At 52.7% G+C, this 23110-nt stretch overlaps 8 protein-coding genes across 8 annotated transcripts; 4 read left to right on the top strand and 4 right to left on the bottom strand.

Annotated features, from left to right (window-relative positions):
- Positions 1–603: 603 nt before the first annotated feature.
- On the bottom strand, positions 604–1110 carry J4E82_000337 (uncharacterized protein; the record flags this gene model as incomplete). The annotated part of the gene is made up of 2 exons (XM_051726658.1): positions 604–1053; positions 1108–1110. The coding sequence occupies 2 exons, from the start codon at positions 1108–1110 to the stop codon at positions 604–606; spliced, it is 453 nt and encodes a 150-aa protein (XP_051593840.1).
- A 732-nt stretch (positions 1111–1842) lies between these two features.
- J4E82_000336 (uncharacterized protein) lies at positions 1843–3827 on the top strand (the record flags this gene model as incomplete). Its single annotated transcript, XM_051726657.1, has 4 exons — positions 1843–1963; positions 2027–2118; positions 2171–2995; positions 3063–3827. The coding sequence occupies 4 exons, from the start codon at positions 1843–1845 to the stop codon at positions 3825–3827; spliced, it is 1803 nt and encodes a 600-aa protein (XP_051593839.1).
- Positions 3828–4485: 658 nt separating this feature from the next.
- On the bottom strand, positions 4486–5853 carry J4E82_000335 (uncharacterized protein; the record flags this gene model as incomplete). The annotated part of the gene is made up of 3 exons (XM_051726656.1): positions 4486–5280; positions 5331–5759; positions 5812–5853. The coding sequence occupies 3 exons, from the start codon at positions 5851–5853 to the stop codon at positions 4486–4488; spliced, it is 1266 nt and encodes a 421-aa protein (XP_051593838.1).
- Positions 5854–6089: 236 nt separating this feature from the next.
- On the top strand, positions 6090–7575 carry J4E82_000334 (uncharacterized protein; the record flags this gene model as incomplete). The annotated part of the gene is made up of 3 exons (XM_051726655.1): positions 6090–6367; positions 6418–6481; positions 6532–7575. The coding sequence occupies 3 exons, from the start codon at positions 6090–6092 to the stop codon at positions 7573–7575; spliced, it is 1386 nt and encodes a 461-aa protein (XP_051593837.1).
- A 392-nt stretch (positions 7576–7967) lies between these two features.
- Positions 7968–9568, bottom strand: J4E82_000333 (uncharacterized protein; the record flags this gene model as incomplete). The annotated part of the gene is made up of 3 exons (XM_051726654.1): positions 7968–8830; positions 8896–9199; positions 9563–9568. 3 exons carry the CDS (start codon positions 9566–9568, stop codon positions 7968–7970), a joined length of 1173 nt encoding a protein of 390 aa, XP_051593836.1.
- Positions 9569–9956: 388 nt separating this feature from the next.
- J4E82_000332 (uncharacterized protein) lies at positions 9957–15950 on the bottom strand (the record flags this gene model as incomplete). The annotated part of the gene is made up of 2 exons (XM_051726653.1): positions 9957–11785; positions 11834–15950. The coding sequence occupies 2 exons, from the start codon at positions 15948–15950 to the stop codon at positions 9957–9959; spliced, it is 5946 nt and encodes a 1981-aa protein (XP_051593835.1).
- A 543-nt stretch (positions 15951–16493) lies between these two features.
- On the top strand, positions 16494–18174 carry MRP3 (Component of pyruvate dehydrogenase complex, mitochondrial; the record flags this gene model as incomplete). Its single annotated transcript, XM_051726652.1, has 4 exons — positions 16494–16594; positions 16667–16713; positions 16789–17012; positions 17062–18174. 4 exons carry the CDS (start codon positions 16494–16496, stop codon positions 18172–18174), a joined length of 1485 nt encoding a protein of 494 aa, XP_051593834.1.
- A 553-nt stretch (positions 18175–18727) lies between these two features.
- Positions 18728–20753, top strand: J4E82_000330 (uncharacterized protein; the record flags this gene model as incomplete). The annotated part of the gene is made up of 3 exons (XM_051726651.1): positions 18728–19062; positions 19119–19702; positions 19753–20753. The coding sequence occupies 3 exons, from the start codon at positions 18728–18730 to the stop codon at positions 20751–20753; spliced, it is 1920 nt and encodes a 639-aa protein (XP_051593833.1).
- Positions 20754–23110: the final 2357 nt, after the last annotated feature.

Here is a 23110-nt window from a genome sequence, read left to right as displayed (position 1 = left end):
AGCAGCAAAAGCAATTTGATGAACCTTGAAGCGTTGAGCGTAAATCGGCTGCGGCGCAAATCTTATAGCATAGCGCAGATGGAGAGTCGCCTGAGCAGACAACTATGCCGTACCACAAGCTCGGGACGTAAGGAGTGCCCCGCATTAACGTACGACTCCGCCGGACCACCATATTGTTCGGGTAACTGTATCACTGCGGCCAAGATGCATGGAGATAGAACCAAAGACTATGTACCTGGCGTTTTGTAGGGTTTCCTATTGGCTAATATGCTTACGCCTATTTGTGTCAGGTTGCTAGCTTCAGGTTGTGTCCAGGATAGCGGACTTTCTGCTATGCTTACCTAGCAGAGGAGCAACGAGTACTCAGTAAGGACGTACGGCTTGACAAGGAAGACGATGCTGCTCTCGCTGGAGTTGACAGTCGGGACAGGTTCTGTTCCAATGCAGCATCAAAAGCAGTCTGCTCAACTCGACGGTCCATAGTGGTGCCTTTTCGCTCCTCTGTATTCTTGCTCCGTAGTCGACGGTCGAAAATCAACCCGTCGCTATCTGTACAAGTATCGCGTGCGCAGGCTGCCGCTGCAGTGGGGTATAAGTCCAGCTTCAAGCACCTCCGCCGCCGCCACCACCACCACCTCCTCCTCTTCCGCGACCGCGTCCTCGGCCCCTCATGCCTCTGCCCCCACCACGGTCGCCTCGGTGGTCTCCACGTCCATGCATGCCACCTCCTCGGCCGCCGCGATTCGCTTGGTCCTTGGCTTGCTGTTCCTTTACAACGTCGACGATCTCGTCCGGCACTCGGAGGTACTTTATCTGGAAACCGTCAGCAAAGCATACCAGAGAAGGAGATTGGAAACTGACTGTGCTACCGCGAACATAGATCTCTGGTAATCTCATGAACTTGTCGCCGTCGGCACTCGTCTGCACAACCTCTTTTAACGTCAGGTTCATCCATGTGTCGCAGTTGACAAGCAGCCCGTTCAGAGTTTCGCCGCTCTTCAGCTCCACGAGCATGGGATGGCCCGTCGCGGCCGTCAAAAGGCCCAGTGGAAGCTAAGTCGGGAGTCAACTAAGAAGTGGCAGTTGTTGGTGAGCTGGGTGACGTACCATATTGTCGCGCTATGAGTTTTCGCGATTGTGCCCGGCACGTAACCCAAGTAGTCTGGCGCAAGGGAGATGTCGCGACGCTGCTGAAGATGTTCCTAGTAGTGAGTGGGAACAAGGGCGGAATACGTAGTTGGCTTAGTGAACATGATCTCCCTCGTTGCATCGCAGGCCGCGAAAGCTTGGACCATAAACTCTTGGCGGAGCAGCCCTACGAATTACTATCCACTTCGGCAGCATCTCGATACATCCAGATGCGCGCATGTTGCATAGAACTGGTAGAGCTGGTAAACCACTGAGCAGTCCATCGTCTTCCAGCCAGGCCAGGTACCTCAAATGTGATACCACGCTCACATGAACACGGCCATCACCAGATGGCCGCACAGGGTTCTGGCAATCATGGCATTCATCACAACCACAATCACATACACTACACGATACGCATTTTTGCATGCTCACTCTAACTTGCCGTATCCCCGTGTTTCATCACGCTCCATCATGCATAGCGCTGCCAGCTGAATCGTGAGCGGACGTCTAAGCCACGCTCACGCTGACGGCAGCCACTAGCAGCTCCGCGCCCTCGTCCTCCAAAACGCCCTTCGACTGGTGCCTGATCCTCGAACCTTTGGGAACATCTGTCTCATAACCCGCCAAACTTCGCTCTCTTTGCGGGCCGGCGTTCTCGTGCGCTGTTCGAAATTTTGCTTTGTTGAAATCGTGTTCCTCGTTCTTTTCGATATGCGTTCCTTCAAGTCCAAAGTGCTGGCAGCGTGCGCGTGGGCGGCACCTGCATTCTCCGCCGTCATACCTCAACACGAACGTCAAGTTACTCGCCCGGACGGAAACCTCTTGCAGCTAGGTCCGCATTCTTCTTATACCATTCCACATTTGCCATCCCTAGGCAGCTACTGAACTTTGCTAGACCTTCAACAAAACTACGCGCAAGCTACCTTCAGTGTCCCCTGCACTGGATGTCTTGGCCACGATCACACGGGCCAGGATGACGAGTCTTTGGTAAGGCCACCTTCAGGCACCTAAATACCATCCCACCTGCTCACTTTTTTAGATCTTGAGCTTCGCAAGTCATGCCCAGGATCAAGCTTGTGGTTCTTCCAACATTACTCTAAACGGAGTTTATCTTCACCAAGAGTGGAACGGTGACTTCGCATCTGGCTCCGGATCCTACCAAGGCCTCACCGATCTCACACAGAATGAATGGTTTCTGCAGCGCGATTTGGATCTCGAATGGGAGACGGCTTGTCTTCACGCCACTGAGGAAACGGAAGCTGCCCAGGTAGTGACGGTCAACATCAAGGCCATCGACGGCAAGGCCATCGACAGACCTTCCGGTTTTACAATCTCCTTCAAGCAGCAAACATCACCCCCTTCCCTACTCAGACTTGAGGCTATTCCCAACCCCTCAGCGAGCAACAAGGACGTAGCTGAATCCTGGCGTGAACCCCCTCAATCTCTGCGTCTCGCCCTGTCCACCACCAACCAAACTTCCAAAGGAGAGGACAAGGCCCAGTCACTTGAAGACAGAATCCGCGAGTTGAAAGCCCTTGAGATAGAACTTGAGGCAATTCAGTCTCTCATCGCCGAAAAGAAGAAGCAGATTCATTCGCACTTTCGGCAAGAAGCGCAAGAATTGTCGCACGAGTTGAGTGAATGTGACGGCATCTCGTGCATCGTCAAGACTATTGCCCACAAAGCTCACGGCGCTTGGAAAATTGTGTCTTTTCACTTCAAGCCCGGCCACCAATCGAAAGACATGGGTAGTTCTGGGGAAACGTTTGCGCAAGCACATGGTCATGCTGCACAGGTAGCACAGATGTCTGGAGACCACCTGAAGGTTGGATCGCCAACGCCCCACGTATACGAGGCGAAAGCGGTATGTGATCCCTTTGCTCTGCCCTGTTGGAGACGAATAGCAAGTGGTTGATACTGATGTTGCATAGAATGAACTTCCACCCCGGCCATCCAAGACATCTCCCTACCTTCTCGCCCTCGAGATCACTCTGGGTGTTCTGTGCTGTGGCTGCCTCGTCGCCGTAATCCGGCACAAGTGTAGCAGCCTGAGAACAAGGACTGAGCGCGCCGCCGCTCGAGAAGAACGCCTCAACGCTCGCGCTTATCGCCGGGCAGCTCGACAACACGCATGGCGCAGCTGGTGGCGCGGCAACTGGGCTCGACGAGACAACCAGCGTATCGCGGACTACGAGGAGAAACGCGCGCTGATCTCAGAACAGGAGAGTGTGCTGGAGGACGCGATGCAGGAAGAAATCAGGCAGTTGAGGGCCGCGCATGTCGTAGTGAATGATCTCGTAAGAGATGCTGAAGAAGGACGGGCCATCAATCGCACACCCTGCGATTGTCAACGCCAACAGTCGCGGGCACCATACTCGCCCCTCTCCACAGCATCGACCTACCCACCTACCTCATTACCCGAGATTCCCTCTAGGCCGCTTTCCCGAACAGAGAGCCTACCAAGCTATCGCTCAGGCACGCCCACAGAGCCGCCGAGTTATGATTCGGATCTCGAGGCGTCAGACGTCGTAGCCAACGGCTTCAGGCACTACGCGACTGCGTCTACCACCTCCGAACGAAGCTCGCATTGGACACCCGACAGCAGTGTCGTCGATGTAAGCCCCAGGCCGAGCGCGGAAACGCTCAGGTACCCAGTGAGCATATTGACCCTTGACGAAGAGTCGGACGCTGATTGAGGACGTAAATCCTCATAAACGCAAATGCACACCAACCCGTCTTTGGAAATTCATACCCGGTATCTACCAAATGGAAGTTTTGATCCTGTCGGCAGACATATTTCCTCGGTCTACGCAGGAGATTGCACTTGCTGCACACTCATGCCCGCGTCGCGAGTAGATGCAGCAAGCAGCTCTTGGTGTTTCTCCTGTCAAATGTTCCTTGACTTGGAGACAATTTCCCTGCTTTGGCATTTTTCCACGCAACTTAAGCGCTTTGTCGATTCGGCGTAAGGATTGGCCTACAGTAAGCGTAGTTTTTGGTAACATTACCAGCTTCGTTTGAAGCGATGTTGACGCAAAGCTTTTGTCGCGATCAACGGGTGGTCAGAGGACATCACCCACTAATATCTTCACGTCCTCATGTATAATACTAGGCCTATAGGCTCAGGGGGGATATATACAATCAGGGAGCGTTTTTCACGGTCAAAGTAGCTGCTACATGCGTAAGATTTGCATCACTAGCAAACTCAGTAATATCAATCCATTGGAACAAACACAATCTCCATGCTTGATATCGCAATATAAAAAATGGCGTTTGTTATACAATTGTAATTCAGCTCCGCTCTGAGCGGCCTATCTACATAATGTACAAGTACGTTCCCCACAATCGCCCGCTTTACCGGTTCCGCAGGTACCAGTTGAACGCCAACTGACCTGTCTCAATGTGGAACGGCGTCGGTACCTCAGCCAAACCCGGTCTGGCGACCGGGTGTCTCAGGTACACAGCAGCGCAAATGTTTTGGTTGACCTCGAGATATCGCGGGATAAAGGCAAACGCGCTCATGTAGTCCCTAGGCCGCCATGGCGTCGCGTAAGGCGCTTGAGCATCCCGCCTGTTCCACGCCGATGTGTGTTCAGTTTCTAGTCTGAGTTTCTCGAAGGCGGAGCGGAGACGCGCTTGGTCTTCTTCTGAGATGAGGGGTTCGGCGACAGACGCGTCTTTAGAAGAGGACGATGTAAGGGCAGCGGAGCGCTCGGCGATTTGGTGTTTGAGGAATTCGAATTGTGTGTCGAGTGTGGAGATGGTCTCTGGGTTTGCGGTGCGCCATAGACTTATTGCTTTCTTAACGCTCTGGCGGAAAGCTCGGAACTTTTGCTTGTCTTTGGCTTTGACGTCTTCGGCGAGGACACCATCAACTTGCTCCATCAAGTCCTGTAGCTGCTTTTTCAGCTCGGTGGGTGTGGGTTCTTCGCGTGTGGACGAGGAGATGACGATGTCGTCATCTTTCTGTTGCTTAGGCGTCTGTCCACCACTTTGCTCGCGGGCTTCGGCACGGGCGGCGGCCTTTTCTTTAGCGATACGACGTGCAGTCGATGAGCGTTCTTTTGGGGCACCAGTTGCGAACATGACGGAGGAGGGCTCGACTTGGAACATGTCGCCTGGGTTGAGTGCGTAACCGGGGTAGACCATCTGCATGCGAGTTAGCTGCGAGGACATTCAACGTACGGAAACTGACGCACCTTCTTGCCATTGACCTTGACTAAGCCGTGGACAACGAATTGCCTGGCCTGTCGGACACTGCTTGCGAACAGCGCCCGGAAGATGGCTGTGTCCAATCTCCTCTCCAATGGGTAGTATGCCATTTGCATGTATGGTGTCATTGGTGGTGTCCTCGCCTTGTCCGGCGAATCTGCACCCATTCCTCGTCCAGCCACCTGTTCTGAACCATCGTGCCGGGCGAGATATCTATGGTCCATGGCCACTACCGCTGGCAGGTTCCGCTTGAACATGTGCTTCCACTTCTTCTCTCGTATGTGTTCGCCATGGTATGCTCTTGTAGATGCCTTGGCCGTCCATTTCTGCTGGAAATACGTTCGACTGACGACGTTTGGAGCCTTAAGTTGTGATAGAGCGTATAATGACCATCGTGACCAGTTCTGGCGGACGTTCTGCAGCCTGTCAGCTCGCCACTCTATCCGGCTTCAACGATAGCAATCATACCAGCTTCTTCAGCGAATGGAACCTCGGCTTCTTCCTCGGCATGGTGAAGGCGGATCAAGAATAGGTGATATTGTTACAATAGCGGCCCACGCGGCGAGCGTAAATCTGGATAGTGGTCCGTGCCCGACTGCATCGAAAATTCCCCACTAAGAACCATAGCTATCTCTCACCTGGCGCCTTTTTCTCTCCAACAACCTCCAACCTCTTTGTCGCAAACTTAAAACCGCCCTTCGCAGCTTCTAATCACATACGCGACTCAAGCTGCACACATATTAATCATGGCAGACCAACAGACTACTGCTGCACCAGCCGCAAATCCCGCTGAAGTCTCCAAGACTGAGAGCACAGCCAACGTCCAGTCTGAGTCCAAGACTGAAACCTCTGACTCTAAGCCTGAGGAGAAGGCCAACAAGACCGAAAACGGTGAGGAGAAGTGGGAAGTCAATGGCAAGTCCGAGGACAAGAACGGCCGTCGCAACGACCGTCGCGACGGTGGCCGTGGAGGTCGAGGCGGTCGCGGTGGTCGAGGCAACTTCCGCGACAACCGCAACAAGAGGTGCGCCCAGTTGTATGAGTCTGCGTCTTTTAGTGTTAATCTTTGCGCAGGCAGAACAACCAAGAATTTGACGATCTTCCCGAGTCCGACGACCCCAACGATATCCGCGCCCAAGTATGACTCCCGATTTCCACTCCATGGTACGCCTTACTAACACTTCCAAGGTCGAGTTTTACTTCTCTGCACAGAACTTGGCAACCGACGAGCACATGTTCAAGGTGCTCGAAGGTCCCAAGAACACTCCTGTTTCTATCCACCACATCTGCACCTTCAAGCGCATGCGCCACTTCAAGCCTTACTCCGCTGTTGTAAAGGCACTCCGCGAGAGCAACGATCTCGACGTCGTTGATGATGGCGAGTACAGCAAGGCTGGCAGCGAAGCCGTCAAGCGCAAGGAGCCGCTTTCCGTCCCCACCAAGGAAAGTGACGAGAAGAACCCACCTACCACAGAGGAGCTCTTTTACCGCTTGAAGAACAACTCATCCAACAACATGGAGCGCAGCGCCTACGTTAAGGGCTTCGGTAGCGAAGACCAAGCCGGCCAGATTGCGCTCGAGAAATTTTTCCGTCCTTACGGCGCAGTCATGGTCCGCAAGCGCCGCGAGAATGATGGTGCCTGGAAGGGCAGTGTCTTTGTCGAGTTCGACTCTGAGGACTCCCAGAAGCAGTTCCTCGAGCTTGACCCCACACCCAAGTTCAACGGTAACGACCTTGTTACCATGGGCAAGAAGGAGTACATCGTCATGAAATGCCAGGAGAAGGGCATCAAGCCCGACTGGGAGCTGACCGAGGAAGAGAAGTACCAGCAGCGCAAGGCACAACGCGAGGCCAACGGCGACTTCAGCCGCAGCGGTCGTGGAGGAGGTCGTGGAGGTCGTGGACAGGGTCGCGGTGGACGCGGTGGACGTGGTGGCAATGACCGTCGCGACAACCGCCGTGACCGCAACCGATCCCGCTCTCCCCGTAGGCGCCGCGATCGCAGCGCTTCAAACGGCTCCGTCGACGCTGACGACTGGAACAAGCGTCGCGACCGCTTCAAGGATGGCAAGGACGACCGCGCCAGCCACAAGGAGGACAAGAAGGAGATTGAGCGCGATGCTCACGGTGTTCCCATTGTCAAGGACACCTCCAACAAGCGCAAGGCCGATGACGGCGAGCCCCAGGGCAGCCCCAAGAAGAGCAAGCTTGAGATCAAGCAGGACGAGTAGAGATGATTTGTCTACTCAGTTCCTGTGCATTCACAACGTTTGTTTCACTCTATGGAGATGATTTGAAGTATGTCGATGGAATATTTTTGCATTTGGCGGCGTTGAAGGACTATTATATTTCTACGGTCATCACTATGATACCTACTGGGTTTGGGCAAAAGTTTCTTTCTCTATCTCATGGATGAACCAGTCCAACTGTATATGGTATTCGTAGATACAGTGTCTTCGCTGTGCAGACATGTAGTTGACGACGCATGAGTTCGGTAAGATGAACGAATAGAAACATCATCATCACATCGGGTTTCTGTATAATGTTTCTTATGACTAGTGATGTAATATTGTGTGATTTATCTCACTTGACCCCATCCCTCTCAGCCCCGCACACTGAACCTTCAACCCAAGCTCGTGATCTTCTTTCCCCCATTTGGCAACTTAACCCTCAACACTGCTCCTGGAAAGCTCCTCCCATCAACACCCTCATTCCAATTTGGCTGATACGGCAATTGGTTGATGTTCATATAAAGGTAGCCGTCTTCACCAATCGACGCTCCATCCGGCCAGATGATACGTGGATCTCTCACAAAAGGCTCTGTACGCAGCGTTTCCGGGTTATAAACATGAATTGCGTTGTGCTCAGGCATGCACTGATAGACCAAACCGTTGTTATCGCCTTCGAAGCCATTTGCGTTTCCGCCCCGCTGACCAAGAGTCGTAACGTTGTTCGCGGCCATGATTTCTGCAAGGGGATCCGAAGAGGGTGTGAGGAGGTTTGCGGCGGGGACAGAGTACAGATAGTTTGATGTCAAGGGGCTGTAGTAGATCGTCGAGCCATCGGCACTGATCTGAATTCCGTCAAGTCCCTCTCGTAGCGTTTGGATAGGCTGACCGATTGTACGTTGGTAAAACGGGTTGCCTTGGTAAGAAGGTACGTCGCGATCTACGCGCAGTGTAGATGGGTGTTGCGTGAGTCTTCTCCAACTTTTGCCAGTACCTAGGTCTAGGATGATGAATCCGGGTCGTCCTTCGTCGCTGCTGTCGACAATGTAAGCGACGCCTGATCCGGACGCCGTGGTGTTTGGGCGCAAGTCAAAGCGGATGTCGTTCATGTAGGAGTCCGGGAAGTGGACGCTAGGTGGAAAAGTGTAAGTCGCGTAAACGCTGTCGTTTGCTAAATTGATACCGAGGATCTTGGGTCCGCCGGGTTGCGCGTATGGCATCGATGGTGCGCCAGTTGCGTCCATAATGGTGGGTCGTCCTAAAAGTTACATTTACGGAGTCAGTGTATATCTCACGTATAGTTAGTACAGGAACATTTCTTACCTGTGTCTACTACCCAGAGTGTCTCAGGTCTTCTGTCATTTTCTGGAGTGATGTACAGGGCTTGTACGCTGATCAGCCCTGTGCTGTTCCCACTACCAAAAGGGATGCCATTCCAGCTCGTGTTCAGCTGTGAAACAGGAAGATTGAGGCCCGCGGACGGATATGGTACTTCGGCAGTTTTGTTGACGACTTCGCCGAGTGTATAGGCGTAGCTGCCGCGTGTGTAGGTCGCAAAGAAACGGCCGGCGGATGAGATGGCGAGACCTATAGGCCATTGCGAGTAGTAGTAGTGGTACTCTTCTATCTCCGGGCCGTATGACCCTGTATCGACTCGCAGAATTGAATCGCTGCTGTTTTGAAAAGTGACTTGCGCAGCTGCACTTGCTGTTAAGGCAACCACTGAGAGGATTGAGGATCGCATCTTCCACGTGATGCTCTCTTAGTGCTGTAATGCGGTGGCTTTCTTCAACAGTGGACATGGGACAAGCTTCATATATAAACAAGCATTTACAGCTTCCTCCCGCTTCTGCATCGTGATGTCAGCCATTAACGAACGTCATACCTTACATGCTCCTTACGTGGATGCCGGGTGGTACATGCTAACAGCAACGGCAATTAGGTTCCATGACGTTGAGCATTTTCGGGTTTAAGCTTTCCCCGGTCGTACCTGCATGAAGCGGCTCTGCCGATCGTGGTGATCACGCAGATAAATGATTAGATGATCACCAGAGTTGTGGGTCAGAAAGACAAGTTGTAAAATATGCTGTTTACTTTGATTCTCTTGCTCTAATGTAAAACTACGGAAGAAATTTGAGAAGATGATGCGGTTTTTGATATCGTGCTACTGTACAACACAACCAAAATTCGCGCCTACCAACGCCCTTTGAAGAAAGCTTAACCTCGGCGGCAATGCTTTAGAGCCAGAAAGAGAATAGAGAGGTGCTGAGCCAACAAGTAACCATGGCTTGCAGAGTCAGACCCAAAAGAACAAAATATGAATCAACAGGTGTCGAGTTATCGAACCTTAGGAAGAAACTACAGGAGCACAGTGAAGAGTCACTCTACCGTCCACTTTTGCTGGCCCTCCTCTGGCTAGGGCTGCCCACAAAGCTGCCTCGTGGACTCCGGCTAATTGCCGGCATGAGGGGCTGCTTCTCCATACCCAGCTTCCTCTCAAAGATGCGTCCGACAAGCGCTTGCACGCTTCTTTGTACATCGGGTGCCATTTCCGTACCTAGAAGCCCAACGACGAGCGGCGCAAAGAGGTCGATGTTCTTTTCGAAATCAGTGTCGGGCAATCCAGTGTATCCGTCCAGCACGGTGACGACAACGGGGCGCCAAGTGACGATGTTGCGTTGTTGTGTTTCCTCGTCAAGATCGACATAGGAGGCAATGATGTCCTCGCAGAGCGGGATCAGGGCGGCTTCGGTATCGGCGCGTGAGGCGGCGCGGTCGTTGGATGTGTCGTGGTACATTCTAAATAGAATGCTAACGTACACCGACGCCGATCCGCTCTCCTGCTTGAGCAGGTTTGGCGGTTGCTTCATGAAACCTTCCCTAAACAAACGTGATCGCAGATCGCGATTCGCATTGAAGCGCTTAGCGAAGTGGTACGACTTCTTCAGTACGGCCATAAGGCGGAGGAGTTCACCAGAAGGTATCTTCTCGTAGACAGCCTCATTTGTGAAGAGCTCTTGTACCGTCTCGATCATGAGAAGTTGTAGGACGCATTTCGTGATGATCTGGTTGAAGAAGCGACGGCGAGCGGCGGTGACGACCACGGGTGGTTGCTGGAGGGTCTGATCGTCGGGACGGTAGTCTTCCAATTCCTGAGTCTGGCGCTTGGGCAGCGGCGATGGCATACGCTGCTCAACGCCGCCACTGATGCTCGCAGAGTCTGAGGTCACTAGGGATGGTCGTCTTGCGCCAGATAGGCCATTAATTCCAGGCGCGTTGTCCATTTTCGGTTCTTCAGCAGGTGTTTGGAGCGAGAGTTCGCCAGGTGGTCCGTCACTAGTGGGAGTTGTCAAATCTGATGTCTTACCAGTACCGTTCGTCGAATTCGTCTGTGCAGATGAACCGCCGGTCGCAGCAGAGAACAGTGCTGTTGCTTCAGTCCTTTGGAAGAGGTCGACAAACGCCTTGACGATCTGACTCCAATGATCAGCCTGGAATTTCTGAACGTTTTGCAAAATCAACTGTTGCAAACAGTTGCTGCCGATGCGCGCTAGGGTGTCGTTCTCTTGACATATACAGAGGGCAAGGAGATCCAGGAACCGATCGAGCATGTACTCCAGCGAATCGAAAAAGTGGGTAAAAAGTTTGATCATGTTGCGAAGAGCTTGGATCATAGTAGTCGAGAGCCATACTGAAAGCTCCTCATGATTCAAAACCTTTGTCATCTCCGACTTTGACTTCAGCACCATGAAGATGGGGTACAGAAGCTGTCGCCAAAGCATGTCCCAGAAATCCCGTGGAAAGTCGCCACCATAGCTGATCAGAGTATCGAACAGGTATTGCAACGCCCTTGATCGGACCTCTAGATCCTCACCAGTCATCAGGACGTCGTGGAAGGCGAAGAGAACTGGGAACCAGAACTGCTCTTCCTGCGTTTGTCGGCTAGGTTGCTTGGGTATCGAAGAGCCCTTTTCTGAATCTTTCAAATACCCAGCACGGGCGGATAGAGAGCACTCGGGTGTCCGTAACATCTTGGGCACGGACGACTTGAGCAGTTCTATTGCTTGTAGCGATTTCTTCTGGAACTTGAAGTTCTTTGAGAATTCCGTGAGACAAACAATAAAGTCTGCGAACGCGCCTTGCGAAATAACTACGCCAAAGCGCGTATTGTATACCTGAGTGACGTTCTCGAATGCGAGGTTGACGATACCCTCTGCTATGTATCAACAGCTGTACAGACTAGAATGGAGGAATAACATACCGTACGGTTCCCTGGCGGCCACAGTGAAGACCCCGAACATCGTCTTCCAGCCAGATCGAATATTCTCACCTCGCGCTTGTATCATCTGAATCAAGCAACGTAGTACCATATCCTTGACTGAGACGACATTTGTGTTGTTAATGATGTGCTCGAAGGGTTTGAGGAAATCCTTCTGGAACTTGAAACCAGGCAGTTCTTCAATTTCCATGAACTTCATCGAAAGTTGCCGTAGTGAGTTGAGAGCAAAGTAGACGACATTAGTGTTGGTGTGGCATCCGACCTCATTGAAGTGAGCGCCAAGCACCTGCCAGATGTTGGTCCACTCAAAACGAACACGCGTCATGTTGTAACCACTAATCTCCACGAGCTTCTGCAGACTGTAAGTGCGAGGTGACTCACTTTGCCCAGACGACTGGATCTCTTGCCAGCTGACTTGAACAAGCGCTTTCACAAAGTCTACGATAGCTTCACCAGACAGGTTCGCACTATTGGTAAAGATGCGGTCCACTCCTCGGACGATGTCGGTGGACCGACTCTCCTCAGCTACTTCGGAATGGAAGCTCATGGTGCTCGCTTGTGATTTAGGTCTTTGACGATTGGCCGGAACGTTGAGATTCTTACGCGACTGTGCCGTGCCTGAATTCGACTTGAGCACGTCGGGCACGGCACGTTCATCGATACCAGAAGAGATGAGTTGGAAACGGTCCAACTGTGAAACACATGTGAGAACCTCACGCCAGGATTCTCGTAGAAGGTTACCCTCGGTCTGGGCAATTTCGATCAGGGCTTTCAACGCTTCCATGTTCCTAGCTTTCATCTCGCTCACATTGTAGAGGTTGGTGAATCGCGAGAGGAAAGCCACGAAAGCCTGTCGTGAGCTATCGAGGTCGAACAAGCACGATATTCGGATTGCTAGCTTGATACCTTCGATACACAGGCGAACGATTTCAATGTTGTGGTCTTGAGCTTGGCCAGAGAGCGCAGTCAGGATTGGCATCCAGCTGACTTCGAACATGGGTCCGACATGCTTGGAAGATGACGCAGGTATGAATTTGGAGACTGGAAGGGCCGCAGCTGTTCTTCGCTGAGCCCGAAGGAGCTGCTTGTAAAGTTGCTCGGTCTTGTTAGCCATTGCTTCGGAGGCTTGCACAATCGCCTCTCGCTGTAGGTCGCGGGCACCACCCGTCAGGACTTGTCCAATGCTAGACAATCCTCCCGCAGGTTGTTGGTTCAATAACCCCTTGTCTGCAGCAGCCTCTTGCTCAGTGTTCAGTACGATCTCATTTTGGGCGATCTCATCGTAAATAGCCTGTAGGTACTCATCCGGCAGATCAGCTGAGTCGTTGATACCACGATTGTTCTTAATGAACTCCTGTGGTGTCATACGAGGGCCTTTCATTTTCTTGCTATGTTGATCGACGTTCAACATGATGACGGAATATGCAAGAACATATGCAGTATCGGCATTAGCGAACGCGTTGGGGTTACCGGTGATGTACCGTTCAGCAAACTTGAGCATGAAGCGATCGATCTTTTGACCTTCACCAGGTAAGCGAAAGCTTTGAAGGAAGCGCCGCAGGGCGTCTGTAAAGCGGGTTTTAGTGAAGTCCATCCAATCCACAAAAGCATGCATAATCGCAATGTTCTCCGGATCACCCTCTCCAAGAAACTCTCCCAGTGCTGTTTTGTCGACCTGGTCATTATCGAGGAAGAAGCGAGCGATGTCCTCGGGCTTGTTCGAGGGAATGAAACCCTCTGCAATCAACGCCTTCAACCCACGCTTCGGCTTGTAGTTGAACTGCCGCAACGCGTTTGTGAGCGCGGTCTTTCTCTGTTTTGCCTTCTCAAGTTGGCTGTAGTCGTCCTCAGCAAGCGGCGTGACAGTCCCGGAGTCTGCTCCCACCATTGGAGACTCTGCGGCGAACCTAGTGTCTGTCGATACTCGGAGGTCGTCGAGTGATGGTCGCATATCGGGGTTATTTTGCTTGGTGTTCTCAGGCAGGGCTTGCTGAGCCCAGTTGACAAGAGATCGGAGGATCTCGACCAGGGCTTCGAGAGACTCCTGTTTCATGGCGTACTCCTGCGGATAGCCATGCTCTGTGTCGTGCGATGAATTCATAGATACAGTCGTGAGTGATGGCGGTAATGTACCCCGGCTCTGCCAGTCCATCTGTCTCGATTGCTTCTCTCGCTGATCTTGATACGCTTGCTGCTGCACGGCTGTGATGGTGACAGGGTTGCTGGATATCTTGGACAGGTGTTCAACGACGCGCTGGAACATGTTGTCAAGTGCGGTGCGGTCGCAATCATAGTTGAGATAGATCTCTACCAGTGCCCGGGGGTCTGCAGCAAGCCTTCCGAATATTGTCAAAATGTATTGCTTCTGAAATGCAGGAGCACTTCGCTTGTCTAAAGTTGCAAGGTATATCTCCTTTAAGAATACCTCGACTTCCTTCTTGAGTGATATGCGCAGGTATTTGAGCATCTGCCAGAAGATCTCACAAGCAACTTCGAAGACCTGCTTCACTGAGCTTGCGCCGTTCCGACTCAAGCTCAGGCAGAGGTACTGCTTGACCGCCTGTATGAAACTGGTTGGTTCGTCGCTGCCGCTGCGAATGGTGGCATACGGTGACACGAAGACAGCAATGTTATTGAAGAGTATGGTGTGGATCATATGCAGAGAGAGAAGTTTGGAACGCATGCCTTGCGAGCGCACATCATGGGCATGGTCTACTGTCAGACCCTTGGTGCTCAGACGGCACATGGCTCTGAACACGAGGTACGCATCTTTGACGAATATCTCGTCCTCTTCCTCCTCTTCGGTGTTGACATGAGGCGAGCTCTCTTGCCCGGACGCATGTCGCGATCCAGTCTTTCCTTTTATGCGAGTCACCAGCGTCGGTGCATTATCGTGTATACGGTCGTCGTTGAAGCTCATGTTGTTTTCGAAGCTCTGTAGTGTAATTTTAGGACCTGTGTGTCGGTCGACGGCCTTGTCGCTGGGTTCGGCAGCTTCAGCGTCGTGCTCGTCCTCTCCGTCTTCACCATTGGCTTCAGAGCCATTAATGTCTTCTGTGCTGCCTTCATCTTGCTGTACGCTCTCCTCCGATTGGCCCTTTTCATTCAAGGATGACCGTGACAAGTTCAATCGAGCCTCTTTGATAGCCAGTCTCGTCTTGACCCTCTCAAAGACTGTGCCAACCATCTGAGTCAATGCGCCCTGTGCAACCTGCTGGTTCGCGCTCGATTTAGACAGGAGAAAGATGTTGTACGTGAGTCGCACAGCCTTCAGTAGTCCCGCTCCGTGCACAACAATCTTGTCGTTCAAGATGGCTGCCAGCAGCGACTTGACAATCTGCAGTTGCACTTCTGGCGCGGTAGCCTCACCTTGAAAGCAATCGCATATTGTGTCTATAGCTCGTTCGATCAGAGGAGGCACCTCCTCGCTGTTGTCGGCTCGTGGTTCGGCCGGCACGGAGAAGTACGAGTAGCTGATGAGCTTGCCGATGCAATCGAGCGCTGTGATGGATACGGGGACGTTCGGAGCCTCGGAGGCGAGTTGGAGCGGTTCGAAGAGCACCTCGGGGTTGATGCGTGCCGGGTCGCCCTCATTCTTGATTGCAGACAGGGCAGCATTGGTGCTATCCCCAAGCTTCTTGTTCTTCCTAGCATCTTTCGAAGCTGCGATTGTCTCGAGCGCAGTGACGACGAAGACGAGGGAGCTTCTCGTGGATGGTCGCGTGGCGGTGGTGGCTACGGTGGACTGCGAGTCTGTTCGCGGTCGGTTCTCGAGAGGCAGACGATGGTCGAAGATCTGCTCGGATGACCGCGGCGCATCTCCGCCGTCGGGCACGTTTAGTGATGGCGCTTCGGTCGCGGGCGCAGGTGCAGGTGTCGATGTATCCGCCTCTTCCCGTGGAGCTTCCGGCGCTGGGGACGACGTATCCTCTCCATCCTCTGATGCTGATGCCTGTTCCGACTTGGAATCCGAGTCGCTGTCCTCTTCTCCTCCTGTGTTGTATGGATGTGTTTCTCGCTCTTCTTCTTCTTGTTCCTCCATGCTCCTGGGCTTCTCCACTTGGTCTGTCTGCGTTGGCTGGGGGTCGGTATCGGCCATGGTCGTTCACGTCCGGGAGATTCGTAATAGTACCCTGTCCTCAGCAACCATGGCGGAAGGAGCGACGCAAGGTGGGAATACAAGGCAGGGGCGACTCGTACGGGCGCAATGCAGTACAGAGACGGGAAGCGAATTGGCAAAGCCGCGTATGGTGCAGCACGAATCCCAGGGTTGCTATGTGAGATGACACTTTGTGACTTTCCTTACTAGTTACGTACCCCGACGACCAGTCCACTGGTAGCGCGGGACGCTAGGGGGCGCCACACATGGGTGGCAGCCACAGCGCCCGAGCCACAGCTCACAGGGCCTTCCGGGAAATGTCGCATCCAGCATAGACCCTCATCGGGAGAGAACGCTAGTCGCCGGGTCTCCAACCAACTGCACTAAACTTTTCGTTGAACTGCCTTCCATCTCCTCCAGCCCCGACCAGCGCCAGAGCATACAGCTGTAGCTTGTCGCTCTCGCCCGACGAGTCTCTTCCCACCCACGCACGCCTATTTCGGTCGTCTCGAGTAAATCTCAGCGCACCGGCATCCCGACACAATGCCTGCCACCACGACTCTGCTGTCCAGGGCGGGAAGCCAATTGAGCTCCAGAGGGTCAATTGCGCTACGCGGCGCCCTCCCTACCTCGAGATGCTCTGCGTAAGTCTCCTGCAGCCGTGTCTGCCCTTACGCCAACGCCCTCGCAAGACCACAGCTGACACCTGTAAACAGACGCACACCAGCCCTGGCCGCGCTTGCACGATACTATGCCTCGAAATGTGAGCAATCTCACCGTCTGCCCCTCGATCAAAAACTCCGGTGGTGATCGCGTTGCTAACGCCTCTTGTTCGCAGCCTACCCCTCGCACAGCGTTATCAGCATGCCCGCCCTCTCCCCAACCATGACCTCCGGCAACATTGGCGCATGGCAGAAGAAGGTCGGCGACTCAATAGCGCCCGGTGATGTGCTCGTCGAAATCGAGACGGACAAGGCACAGATGGACTTTGAGTTCCAGGAAGAGGGCACCATCGCCAAGATTCTCCGCGACGCTGGCGAAAAGGACGTCGCTGTTGGAAGCGTAAGTGCAGGCTCCGACCGTCACAGCTACGCATTGCTAACCTTCACAGCCCATCGCTGTCATGGTCGACGAGGGCGAGGACGTCTCCGCCTTCGAGTCTTTCTCCATCGAGGACGCCGGCGGTGACAAGAAGGCCGACACTCCCTCCAAGCAGGGCAACGCTGCTGAGGCCAGCGAGCCCCCAAACACTGGCTCCAAGACCGCTCCTCCTGCTCAGACCGAGTCCGCGCCTGCTGCTATCGAGTCTGAATCCACCGGTGACCGTCTGGAGACCGCTCTCCAGCGCCAGCCCAGCGTTTCCCCTGCCGCGAAGAAGCTCGCGCTCGAGAAGGGCGTCCCGATCGGTTCCATCAAGGGCACTGGAAAGGGTGGCATGGTCACCAAGGAGGACATTGAGAAATTCAAGCCTGCTGCAGGTGCTGCCCCCGCTGCTGGTGCCTCCGCAGCTGCCTACGAGGACACTGAGGCTACAAGCATGCGCAAGGTCATCGCCAGCCGTCTCACCGAGAGCATGCAGCAGAACCCCCACTACTTCGTCGCCTCCAACATCTCCGTCTCCAAGCTTCTCAAGCTCCGCGAGGCTCTCAACGCTTCCGCTGACGGCAAGTACAAGCTCTCAGTCAACGACTTGCTTGTCAAGGCTCTCGCTGTTGCCGCTCGCAAGGTTCCTGCTGCCAACTCGTCATGGCGCGAGGAGAACGGCAAGGTCATCATCCGCCAGCACAACGTTGTCGATGTTTCCGTCGCTGTTTCCACCCCCGTTGGTCTCATGACTCCTATCGTCAAGAACGTCAACGGACTCGGCCTCCAGTCCATCTCCTCCCAGATCAAGGACCTTGGCAAGCGCGCACGCGATGGTAAGCTCAAGCCCGAGGAGTACCAGGGCGGAACCATCACCATCTCCAACATGGGCATGAACCCCGCCGTTGAGCGATTCACCGCCGTCATCAACCCCCCACAAGCTTGCATCGTCGCAATCGGCACAACAAGGAAGGTTGCAGTACCAGGCGAGGCTGAGGATGGCACAGCAAGCGTTGAGTGGGACGACCAGATTGTCATCACCGGCAGCTTCGACCACAAGGTCGTCGACGGTGCTGTCGGTGGCGAGTTCATGCGTGAGCTCAAGAAGGCCATTGAGAGCCCTCTCGAGCTTATGCTATAATCTGATTCTATTTTCGGTGCATTTGGGATGAATGTGTAACTTTACTATTGGGCTAGATGAGATTGGATCTCAGGGACAGACGATCTTATGTACAGCGGATGGCGCACTTCTTCTATCCCCCATGATCATTTGTCCAATTGTCGTATTGCATGATAACTCCTTGTATGAAAAGATATATCCCAACTTCTTCAAAACGATTTATACATTTACACCTTCTGTTTGGTCACGATGCATTTGGGCTAACGGCAGATCTAGACCGGGGGTTTCGCTTGAAAGTTATACGCAGAACCGGGACGGCGGGTACACTATATAGCCGGCATGTATGTGCAGGACAGTAGATGAAAACTATAAGTCAGGCTTACCACACCTGCGACAACCACATACAGCCCCACAAATGAGGCGTTCGAAGGGTAGGTGGGGATAGATGGTCGTTGTACAATGAAAGAGAAGGCGTTGTCCTGAGTATGGCTCTGGTGTGGTGCTTTCCCATAGAATCCCCTCGCAGCTTCCTCTGTATCTTTAGACTTCAAACCGCACTCACGAATTACTGAAGATGCTCTGCTTTACTCTCTTCTCTCTTCTGTTCTTAGCGACGACTACCGCTCTTAACTTCGACTGGGAGCGCGAACAACTCACTGGCGAGGACGCGGCTCGCAATCAAGCATTGCGTTTTGGTAGTGCTTCGGTGACCGCGACGTCTAGTGGCTGTAAGATCATTCCACGTGACGCTGAGTGGCCGAGCGAGGATGCCTGGGCGTCTTTCAACAATACTCTCGGTGGGGCGTTGTTGAAGCCCAAGCCGCTTGCCAGTGTCTGTTATGCTGGCGAGGGCTACAGTGCTGCGAAATGCGACCAGTTGAAGGGGAGTTGGGCAGGCATGAATCTACAGTAAGTTTACATGGATAAGAACTAGACTTTCGTCTTTATCGTGCTGACTATGACAGCTCCGATGACCCGGCGAGTATCCTATCTCAATGGGCATCTGGCAATACGTGCACGCCAACCTCACAGCCAGACTCAAATTGTACCCAAGGCGGTTGGCCAGAGTATGTTGTCAAAGCCACTACAGTAAGACACATTCAACTCGCAGTCAACTTTGCTAGGAACCAGAACATTCGGCTCGTCATCAAGAACTCGGGTCATGATTTCAACGGGAATTCCATCGGTGGTTATTCTCTTAGTGTATGGACGCACAACCTCAAAGGCATAGCGTACGACCCTAGTTACACATCGCCCACTGGTTCATATACGGGAAGAGCGGTTACATACGCCGCTGGTGTGCAGGCTTATGAAGGTTCTACATTGATGCGACAGAAGAACATGGTCATGATCGTTGCAGGAGGAGGGACCGTAGGTATCGCAGGTGGTTTCCTCCAAGGTGGCGGACATAGCTCCTATACTAGTTATTATGGACTGGCCGCAGATCAGGTGCTTGCCATCACGGCTGTTACAGCCGATGGCAAGGTGGTAGAAGCACATGAGGGAGAGAACGCTGATTTGTTCTGGGCTTTCCGCGGAGGTGGTGGAGGTACATGTTCCCGACATGGGGAAAAGTTGCTGCCACTAACGAATAACTAGGAACATTCGGGATCATCACGTCTGTCGTCGTTAAAGCGTTCCCAGTCACGCCTCTAGCATCGAGCAGTATCCGTTTCTCAACCACACCAGACCGCGGATCGACTGCGCCTCCGATCTCCACGGAAACCTTCTGGGCTGGCATGCGAGCGTACTGGGAATTCTCAGTCGCCATTTGTGATGCAGGCGGCTTGGGTTACAGCTTCATTTACCCTAACAGTAGTACAACTGGTCTTACTTTCACCGTCAGTATATCTGTACCAAACCAAACTACAACAGAACATCGACGTTTCGTGCGCCCGCTACTTCAGAAGTTAAATGATCTGGGCATTCAACAGGCTATGCCGACAGTAGGACGGTCTCTCACGTCTCCATCGTCATATGAAGAACGATACAAACACGAACCACCACATCTCTCCAAAAGGGTACTGGGCGAAACAACAGGCCACACAATGATAGCATCCCGGTTCTTTCCTCGTACCGCCTTCTCCAATATCTCTACTCTAGAATCCTCACACCTCGCCATCCGTCACGTTGTCGAAAACGGCTCCCTGACCTTCCATGGTATGAACTACGCACCTACCCTCTCGGTTTCTGGAAACCCCAACAACGCCGTGAACCCTGCTTTCCGCACCACAGTTCTACATGCCCAAGCCTATGAGCCAAACGCACACTGGGATGGCCAAGCTCCCATTCTCTCGCATGAGGCGCTGACGGAAAGGCATGAGAGGCTACAGGCCTATATGCAGGTTTGGCGGGATGTCACGGTAGGGCGTGGAAGCTATATCAATGAGGGGGACGCGCAGGATTGGGAGTGGAAGGAAGCGTTCTTTGGGAGTAACTACGATAAATTGGCTATAGTCAAGAAGAAGTATGATCCTGAAGGGTTGTTTTGGGCGATTGGGGGTGTTGGCAGTGATGAGTGGGAGATCAGAGATGTCGATGGTAAGAAGAGAGAGGGAATTGTCACGCAGGATGGCAGACTATGCAAGGTAGGTCTGTAACTCGGATCCTTGAGATTCCAAGGAAGAGAGATGGGAGTTGAGCTGTAATCAGGAAAATATAAGGGTTATCTGGCGGTTTATGAACGACTAAATTTGAACTAGGCAGTGTGAGAATTTCGTCGTTCCCATTTTACCTAAATGGGTCCTGCTGGTCATGGGTATTGATGGCATGATCTTTTATTGTCCGGAACAGGTGCGGGCTTGTTGTTGGCGTGGAAGGTGATGACTTCTGGACTCCCATCCAGACGCCTTCTTTTGCAAGTGGCGACCACTTCGTTCGCAAGGTCTTCTCGTGTCGTTACCTCCACGTCGTGGAACATGCTATGTTCCGGCAGCAAAGGCCAATCAGAAGCATCTCCCAGGACGGGTACGTCGTTCAGAGAGAAGTCATTATCAGCGTTTCTGACATAATAAACACCCTTCTCTTCAAGCTTCATAACCGTTTCGGCAATATTAGCTGCCGTGAAAGAATCCCATGTCGCCTCTTTCAGTGGAATTACACGCAGCAGCCGTATAGCGTGAAAACGGATACGATGGTGTCGACACTTGATAGCCGTGAAGTACAACGGCGCTATAAAGCCAAACTCGCCAATAGAATCGTGGAGATTGACATTATCCGGGATGGATCGAGCTAGAGAGTATTCTTCAAAGATGTGTATAGCGTGCATAACTATCATGAGAAACATATCGGTATACGCTTCATACTGCTGTTCGGAGTAAGAACGCAAGCAACCGCACATGACGCTCGCCATAGCGTGATGCATAAGTAATGATTTGAATACTGATGGCTCGCGATCTGTTGGGAGCTTTGTTGGCGGTGTCTTTGCGCCAAATGATAGCGGGTCGTTGGGTCGCTTTCCGGCAGCTAGGAGTATCTTGTCGATCCTACACATCGTACGCTTGTAGATTTCGTACCAAGTCGCAAGATGGCTTGTGATTTCATCTTGTACCGATGTCACTGCAACAACATCATCTTCAGTTCCAGCTCCTGATTTTCGATATCGTTGTTTGATCAAAGCTATGCGATGCAACAGCACGTCCAGAGTGTCCTTCGCTTCTTCGACACTTGTGAAAGCAGAATACGGCATATCGTTTCCAATCGGTTGCAGGAATAGATCGACGTCCTCTAGACTGGAACCGAACAGGCTGCTCTGCATGTGCAGAGTCGCAAAGCTGCGTACGATACTTCGATCTACGATTTTCCCGTGTGAAGCCGGTCTGATTACCAACACACCATGATGAGAGTCATCTTTCTCAGTAGCCGTGTTTTTCAGAAGCTTTAAGCCATTTCGTAAGTGTGTTTCAGCAATCTGGTACCTTCCGCGGAGGTACTCCAGTTGAGTGAACAACTGACAGGTGACCAAAATAACTGTGATGGAGTCTTTGTCTCCACGTTGTAACAGTGGCTGTAGTGATCGGATGGCTTTGGTATACTGCTGGAGCACAAACCTCTCCCGCGTATCTGGAGCTTGTGACGGGTTGTAACTGCATCTGTGCGCAGCACTCAACGCCACAGCAGCATGAAGAACAGCAGGTTCTGACGAAGCTGCCGGCAGTACAATCGAGCTCCAAAACTTCGAGGCGAACCAACCCGACGTTGTATGGACGATCCTAATCCTGTATAGTTGTAGGTGTCTGAGTTCTTCGACGGGTAGAACTTTGGTAGGAGGCTTCTGAACTGAGACTAGCGAGGTATCGTTTGTAGATGCTCCGCCATATCTCTCAACGTAGGTATTCCCCCCGCCTCCCCACAAGCCGTAACCCTCGCACGTTCGACCAGTAGATCGGCAACGAGAGCACACAGGCTTTGCTTCATCACACTTAACTCTTCGGGCTCTAGTCAACGTCGGTAAGCGTTCATAGGCACAGATCCACGGACAGCCCAGACCGTTGAACAACAGACCGCCAATCGGACGATCCTGATACCCTTGAACAAAACAAACCACTCACTTGCAGGTTCCACACCCTGTCTTCGACTTCCTCCGCACAGTAGTGCTCTGATGTTGGCATGTAGCTTTTGCAGAAGTAAGTTGATCTGACACGACAGATTCTGAGTGCATAGCGAGAGTAGTCCCTAGCTAGGGCAAGAACATGAAGGCGCTGGCTCAGATTATCTCGCAGCAAAGATACTCGGCGGGTCCAAATGCGTCTCTTCAAAAAAACAGACGGCGAAGACGTTGCGAGTTCTAAGACGATGACCCCTAAGCTCGCTAAGCTCAGGGAAGGCACAGATGGCCCCTGCATAAAGCGTGCCCCCTCATTCGCCTGCTTGGTACAACCAAGTTTTGATTGGTAGGTCCTACAGAAAGCGGAGACGGGGCGGGACGCCTAGCTCTAGGAAATGCAAGCTCTTTCTC

The sequence above is a fragment of the Alternaria postmessia genome (genome assembly GCF_024291825.1).
Source record: "Alternaria postmessia strain BMP 2775 chromosome Unknown scaffold_1, whole genome shotgun sequence".
Lineage (NCBI taxonomy): Eukaryota > Fungi > Ascomycota > Dothideomycetes > Pleosporales > Pleosporaceae > Alternaria > Alternaria postmessia.
Note: the sequence above shows the minus strand (reverse complement) of the source record. Positions and strands in the feature narration are given on the sequence as shown.